Below are 8,390 nucleotides of genomic sequence, written 5' to 3' on the forward strand. Positions count from 1 at the left end.
ATTCCCTTCTGTTAGTATACATTTATAGAACACTTGTAGAGGAATGAATAAAGCATCAAGGACAGAATTTTTTCATTACAGATATCAAAAGAATAAAATATAAATTATAGATTCAACTTGAAACATAAATCTTGTAAAACTTTCGTTCATATTGGATGACACTTGAGAGGAAAAAGGTCAAATATTATTCTTTTATTACAAAATTATATACAAAATATAAGAAAAAAACTAAAGTAAAAGCTGAAGTTAAATATCTTTTTTATCATTATAATGCAAGAGCGCAAAGTTAATAAAACTTAATATTAATCGAAAATTATGAATAACTGATATTACGCGATTCTTGATACACTTCATCGTGCTGCTTTACTTTTCTGAGATGTCGATATTTTAAAATGCATATTTTCTTGAACTAAGATAGATAATCAAAAATCAAACACAAAACTATATTACATAAGTAGTTTTTAATTAAAGGCTTGAAATTAAGCTTCTTAAGATTAATTTTCACAACCAATTTCAAGAACGTTCCTTGAGCAGAATTTTAATCCAAAGGATTAGTTGGCAAAACTTTTTTAAGATTGGTTAACATATTCCAACTCGATGCCGAAAAAATTTATAATTAAAATTCGATGAACTAAAAGTATAGCATTTATACTGTCAAAATATAATAATCATAAAATAGCAATATTTATTATTATAATCAAAAATGATTGCAGACGATCGACTCAGAATCATCGCATCCGTTGGCCATAAATATCAGTTTTGTTTAGCCAACAGTGTCGACACATCGTACGACATTTAAAGAGTTTACTGTGAAACGAGATGAAACTTGGCTATCCACGTCCGATATAAAGTTGAAAGCGCACTGGGATAACGATGAAAAGGATCAAGAATCGGGCAAAGCTGATGGGTGAAGCGCAGGGTGAGAGAACGAACGCAAAAGGGGACGAATGGAGAGAAACTTTCATCGGAGGACGGTTTGCCAGCGATAGAGAGGACCAGAGGGGCTTGCGGTGGAGGACGTGGGGGGATGAGAAAACGAGAAAGGATGGGGTTGGAAACGCGAGAGAGGAAGAATGGAGGCGAAGGTTGCGGGACGCAGCAGCGCGACGCCGCGAAAGGAGCGGGACAGAGAGAAAGAGGGGGAGGGAGGGAGAGCAAGCGCGAAGGAGAGGAAAGAGTGAGACGGAGGTAGAATGAAGGGTGGCGAATGGTGGTGGAACAGAGGTGGAGCACGGCCGAGGAGAGAGAAAGCCCGCGGCCGCGGCGGGGGCGGGGGTTCGTGGGGGGTAGGATCGGTTGGGTCGTGTGTTGCGGGCTGCTGCGGCTCGGGCGCGACAGTTCTGCTCCGGCCACCGGCGGTGGATTTTCGTGGGTGCCGCGCGGCGTACCTCCGCGAGAGGACCAACCCCATACGCGCGCCAGCGAGAGAGACGGAAGAAGAGAGAGAGAGAAAGAGAAAGGAGAGACAAGGGGTGGGAGGAAGGAGGGTGTGTGAGCGCGCAGCGGGCTCCTCTCTCGATCCGCATCGCGCGCCCATAACCTTCCGTGGCCTCGGCTGTCCTCGTTGCCGATAACGAGCGATCGCGGAACGGTTTTTCCGCGCGCGCGGCGGCGGCGGCAGCGGGCAGAGCGAAAGACAGAGCGGAGGCGGAGAAGGCGCCGGGAACGGCGAACGAAGGAGACAGTGGAGACGGTGGTACAAACGACGGAAGGGGGACAAGGCCGGAACGCGACGGCCTGAAACCGAGACGGACGAGGGATCAATCAACGACGGCATGAGGAGACGCCTCGGGGCGCCCACCACGGCTACTATCTCATCGTCAGCGTGCGGGAACGGCCGCATTGCCATCATTATTACGCGCCGCTGCTTGGCCTACGAACGTACGCGAGCGCTCGGCGCGCGATGGGCGCCGAATACGAACGCTGACTGCTTGTCGGACGTGTCGTCGCGACCACCTCGGACGGGGTTCCGGTTCCGGTTTTTCTACGTCTAAATCGCGCTTTCTCGCTAAAGCGAGATTCTCATATTCGAGAGACACCGGCTGAATCTCGACTGGATATCGCGCGTCTATTGACGGGGAACAACGCGGGAAAGGAGAGAGACGCACGACAGAATTCTAAGGGCTAAAAACAACACGCGCATTCGCTGCTGTTGTTGTTCCTATATTGCACTAATACTCCGTTGTAACGATAATGTAGAAAGATACGTAACGAGACAAAGAAATCTTTCCACGCACACACGTGGCGTGTAAACATCTCGAGATAACTGCTGGAAACGGAAGGGAAGAAACGGTTTATGGATTTAGGAGAACGCTCGATGGATCCGCCCGGAATCTCGCAAACGGGAATTCGCGTATCTCACTTGCGCGAGCTCTCGCGAAGTTAGAACATTCCACGGTAGAAGGGAGGTTTCGGAGGGGGAGAAAAAGCGCGTCGGGGGTCACCGACGGTAACTGGGACACCGCGGGCCGACGTGATCCTAGTTTCGGGGACAACGCGTCCCTTAACCTTCTCGGTGCTGAACACGCGTCAAAACTGAGGAAAGTTTTATAAAAAAAAAAAAAAAGTAACGAGAAGAAAAAGAAATTTAAAAAGAAGAAAAAAAAGACGATCGTTGTCTGTGGCACGTCTTCATTGTCGATTAATCATCATTACTTCACATCGATTCACGTAGGCATTAATAAATGTGAGTGATATATCGCAATATCGTACGAAATCTCTCCATCCCTGTCGTTACTCTTGAAAAGCAGCGAAAAAGATTTAATCGTATTTTAAGACTTAAAACGCACGTTCAGCACCGTCCTACACGCCGGAGTAACTTGGGGCGACCGATTATACTGTACCTAGTACAGTGAAACATTAAATACGTTCGATAAGAAAAAAAAAAAAAAAAAAACAAAGTGCGTATATACGCATGTACATACGGGTACACACATACACGCACACAAACGCGGAACACCGCACGGATTCTATATTAGAAGATACATGTAATATACATACATGTTAAAAATTTATTTAAATACATCGTAGATAAAATATATATAAATATTATACGTGTGTTAAACCTTTTCATAGAGTTCTAAATAACGACGTTGACAAATTATATAGTATATCACGTTACGCGATTCTCGATAATCAAATATCGATAATTCGACCGCACGAAAATCGTACACCCTGAAAAAAAAAAAAATAATTCGCGGGAGAGAGAAACTCTCAGAGAATTAAAAGAGTTACACGCAACCGAGAAACGCGAACGAGCGAAACGTGAAAAGCGAAGAAAAGTTACTCGCTCCTACGAAGAGCAGTTTACGCATTCTTGCGAGGACGAATAGGGTGACAAAGCGAGGAAAGAAGGAGATACTTAGATATTTGTACCGTGAGACTCGAGCGGTCGTATGTGTTACATGTGGTAACGAGTCGAATACCTGAAACAATCCTTATCGATCAGCTGATCGGAGAAACTGCCACGAAACAATTTGCCAATTACGTTAAAAAATAGAGAAGAACTCTCAACGGACTCTCTATTTCTCGTCAATGCGCGCAAGTACTCGCGCGAGTCCACGGTGCTCAATTAGGCATATAAGTACAAAAGACACGCGGGCGTGCAAATTATTTTTCTCGACCGAGGTGTGCATCCCTATACGTTAGTAAGTAAGCGCATCGAGTCTGTCCAAAAAGAAAAAAAAATCCCCTGAGTGAGGAAATCAACTCAGACGATCCTCGATCTACCTCAACGACTATCGGCTCAGCTCCACTTCCTTCGAATGTATATCCCTCGATAAGGAAATTCTTAAGGAACAATCATATATTGCAAATCTCTAAGTCTAACTGAAAGTCCTAGAAACTTAAAAAATCTTTCATCGACCTTCGACTGTTATTACTTCGCATTATCGAAGCAAAATACCCTTTTACGATCCATCGCACAAATTATTGAAGTAAAATTTCTCTCGATCGAACTCGAGAAACTTTTCGGCGGATGTTTAATTGTTTTGGCGCCATCAAACATGAGAAACGTCAAATAAATTTGTAAGATAATCGATATAAGCAGATGCGCAGTTCTTGTATGTTTTGAATCGCGCGAAATCACAATTGTTATTGTTCGCACAATCCTCGAGCTCGTTGGGCGATAAATAAGACTCGATAACAATCGTTACATATATCGAGTACCGTCTTTCGAATCGCGATTGAATGCGAACGATTAAAGTCCCAAGCCAGTGCACGTTGCGTCGTGCGTGATCACGCGTTGTGCAATTTAAGAAAGTGATATGCTTTATTTCACGCGGGTGCGCGGACGTGATAATGTTGGCGGCGAGAGATGAGATTAGAACATCAAGAGGAAGAGAAAGAGAGAAGAAACAGCTGCACCGCGGAACGGAGAAAAAAAGTCACATCAAGAAAGACGCACAGCCATGTCATGGGAGTCTATCTCGTCCAGGGATTACCTCGGGCAAGTATTGTTGCTAATCAGTAGCAAATTTCAAATTACGCGAATTAGATACAAATCGATATAGTACATTTTAATTAATTCATTAAAAGCTGCAGTGTAAATAAATTTAGATGAAAATTAATTATTGATTAAAAAATAATATTGCAGGAGAGAGAGAGAGAGAGAACATAACATAATAATTGTAAAATTAAAAAACTTGCTTTCATGATTTTCGCCATAGGACTTTTCATTTGCTTGTTCAACATATAGTAAAAAATAATGCACACACACATATATATATATATATATATATATATATATATGTTACATTTATTAACTTTTACTTGTGCATATTTATTATTATTCTATATTTAGTCAATATTTGGATTTATCGCAATCATATACTGTTATTTATTAATAATTAATTATTAAGAACATATGCTATCTAAATATTTTGTTGAGTTTCATTTATATTGTAATAGATTTTTTTATAATAATTATTACACATAATATATTAAAGGAATCATCATTCTTTTAGCGAAAAAAAAAGTAACAATAAATAATTTATTTAGAACACGCGTTTGTACATACATCTTTAAAAATTAACATATAAAAACGTTAAAACTAAAATATATATATATTTTTTTTTGCTTGAAAAATAAATAAATAGTTACTGCATCCGTCTGAATAAAATACTAAATCCGTCTGAAAAAAAATACATTTCACGTTTTAGAATTATATGAATTTTTTATCCTCTTCTCCTAGCTTGTAATAGCCAATTTATGACTTGTAAAGTTAATTGTTAACTTAAACTCATTCCCTGCTTAAATTCACGTTCTCTTATATTAATATTACAGTATGTTAATATGAGTGGTAACTAACTATATTCTTCTATCTATATTCTTTTAAATAATTTTCATTTGGTTTACGAAAAATTATCTGGAACGTTCAGAATAATCTTTTATGTATAATACTAGTAATATTAAAATGATACAATTAATTACATTTACAATATAATTACATGTTTTACACATATTAAATAAGTAAATGTAACACATCTGAAAAGTAGCACATCTTTGTAACAAATGTGTTTCAGCAAGCTTTTCAAACGTTTTTAATTTAATATATAACATTAATTATATCTGATAATAAAGTTAATTTAAAAGATTGTGGTAAAACAGAAATGATAATATTAAGATCCAACGAAATAGGCTCGATCTTTGTTTGCTAATTAATATAATAAAAAAGTAATTATAGAATTATTTTTTTTGTATATTTCTAAAAATCGTATTTGATATTTCGAGAAATCATTAAAAGAGCAAATGAGGAATTAAATAAAAAAACTATTGGTTAATTATATATTAAGAAATAATAATATAAAAGTAATATCACAAAATTGTGATTTACTGTATTAAATATTTTTACGAGTTTTACTTAAATAATCTTTATGATAAGCAGAACGCATTGTAAGAAACTTTATGTAAAAATAGAATACTGTGAATCGGAAATCCCATGATTGTCAGATACGTAATTATGGAGACATTTTTTATATTATTTAGAAAAGTAATTTTAGTTTCAAATGACTTTTGCGTAAAATCACGAGAGATCAAGCAAGAACAGGATACTTAAGGAAAATGGAAGATGTGCGATAAGGGACGACAAGGGCAGGTGCCTTGTATTTCGTTGATCGACCTCGACGCATAGAAGACTGGGAGATGGTTCGATTTTCCACTTAGAATCGCAACGCCGTACCGTATCTCGCAGCTCGTAAATGGGTCAGCAAAAGAGGTCGCAGGTGCCTCGCCCACCTAGCGAACGTGGTGGGAAAGCGATAGAGTGTCGTATACTCTTCGCTTTACACGATACGAGCTTGTATACACATACACATCGAGTGCAAACGAGCGGATATGCGCGCGCGCACAGAGGCACGCGACTGTTTTGGGGAGAACTTTAGCAGGAGTGGAAAGTAATTTGTGACGGGACGTGATTCTCACGGGATTTCATCGAGCATCAGACACGAGATAATTCTGTTTTTCGGTCTGCCTTAATTAGTTCTAACGTCATATGATTACCGATTAGTAGCCGATTAATAGCAATATTTTCTGACAAAAATATGTAAGCGTTATTTAGTGATACTTATAGTCATATTTGGTATATAGTAGTTATATTTGGTACATATCCGTAATAATATACTACATATATTTTAATATAAAAAGTTGTTTTTCTCGTTACGAAGGTAGTACTTTTTTTTTTAAGGACGATATTGGCAATTATAATTACCAATACTTTCTAGACACTTTCTTCTAAAAAGTTATGAAAGAAACGTGATCTAATTTTATAAATATATTTGATAAATAAATTATTAATATGAAATTATAAGTAAATATTTCGAAAATAATATTTCGAAATAATATATCGAAAGAAATATTTACTTAAAAAAAACGTTCATTCCAAAATGAAGATACGTGAGATGTATCTTAGAGAATGTAAATATTAATTAACACTCTCATTAATACAAGCATACGTAAAGCATATAAAACGTAGAATCATGTTAAATAAAACATCCTAATAAATATACATAAAAGAAAAGTAAGAAGAAAGTATAGTTGATGATTGCAATTTAGGGTGAGTATATTCCAGGAAAGAATTTCGCTATACCTCAGCACAAAATCGAAAGAAAAAAGATACAAATAAATTTTCTGGAATATAGAGCAAATGTGCAGTGGTCGCATTGCAGTAGGGTAGGTAAGAACTGTGATTTTACACAGGGTGTCTCAGACATATCTACCTTTCACCAAGAGACTATTCGATCAATATGGAGTCAGTTTTCTTTTCTCATAAAGAAATAAAATAACTTTTTGGAATTGTGATCAATTAAACATGATTAATTTTTTGGAGAATTTTTTGAATAGTTGCGCACGGATGGTATAAATAATATCTCAATTTTTATTTTATGCAAATTATAACTTGATTTAACATTTTAGATGTGTCAAGACAATTACCGTTCGAAAGATAGATTTCGCTTTAAGAACTAAATTACATAGTGAAATAAAATTTTCAGAAAGAAAAAATTTACATCGTGACTGAGAATTGATCCAGAAATTTATAAGTGAAGAGCGATGCGGTAGCTACATATAGGATACCCTGTGTGTACCTTGTAACTTCCCTAACGTGCAGTTTGCAAACTCAACCTCTGGGACGTCAGCCAAAAGCGGTTTATCACTGCGTGCTCCTTCCGTTCGTCCTAGAAATAAATTAAGAATTTGCGCATGGAACCTATAGGAGGTCAGTTGCCCGTGTCTATCATCTAACGTGGACGTTTGACACACACTCGCGATATTGTGATAAGAAGTTTTACATCCAAAATGATTCAATGCAATCATATTTCCTGCATATTTTACGAATCTCTGATTGTAGCATATAATAAGAAGTTAACAATAACTCTGGCTGAGATAATATTTTTCGTAATACGTTTCGTCTTACGTTTTTTGCAGAGTTTTAAGATGCTTATTAGCATCATTATTAAATCGATATAATTTGTGAAGTTATTTTCCAGTTTCAATTTATTGCGTTTCAAGTATAATAAACCGAATTGCGCAGTTTATATAACTGAAGAATGTATTTTTAAATTTACATACGAATATTAAGCACCAAGATCCGCCCAATCGATTTAATCGAAAATAAGATTCTCTTTCCTATTTGATTTTTTTTATTTTTATCGGTCTAATTTCCACTCATAAAATTAACAATAGTTCTAAAAATAATATTTATATATGTTTATGTTGATTAATGTATTGTAAATAATCGTATTATTTCTTAATTAACATTTAAACATTGCATGAGCTGTAAATAATTCTGTATTGCAAAAATTNTAATTAACAATACAATAATACACACACACACACACACACACATATATATATATATATATATATATATATATATATATATATATATATAATAT

General features: G+C 36.8%; 1 protein-coding gene across 1 annotated transcript in view; it reads left to right on the forward strand.

Moving 5' to 3' along the window:
• The first annotated feature begins 1,193 nt into the window (after nt 1-1,193).
• Nucleotides 1,194-8,390, forward strand: part of LOC105623525 (43 kDa receptor-associated protein of the synapse homolog) — a 16,397-nt gene continuing 9,200 nt past the window's right edge. The window contains exon 1 of the mRNA XM_012204917.1: nt 1,194-1,286. Within this exon, the coding sequence (XP_012060307.1) occupies nt 1,194-1,286 (93 nt within the window). The remainder of the gene's footprint in view (nt 1,287-8,390) is intronic.

Source organism: Atta cephalotes, assembly GCF_000143395.1.
Source record: "Atta cephalotes unplaced genomic scaffold scaffold00058, whole genome shotgun sequence".
NCBI lineage: Eukaryota > Metazoa > Arthropoda > Insecta > Hymenoptera > Formicidae > Atta > Atta cephalotes.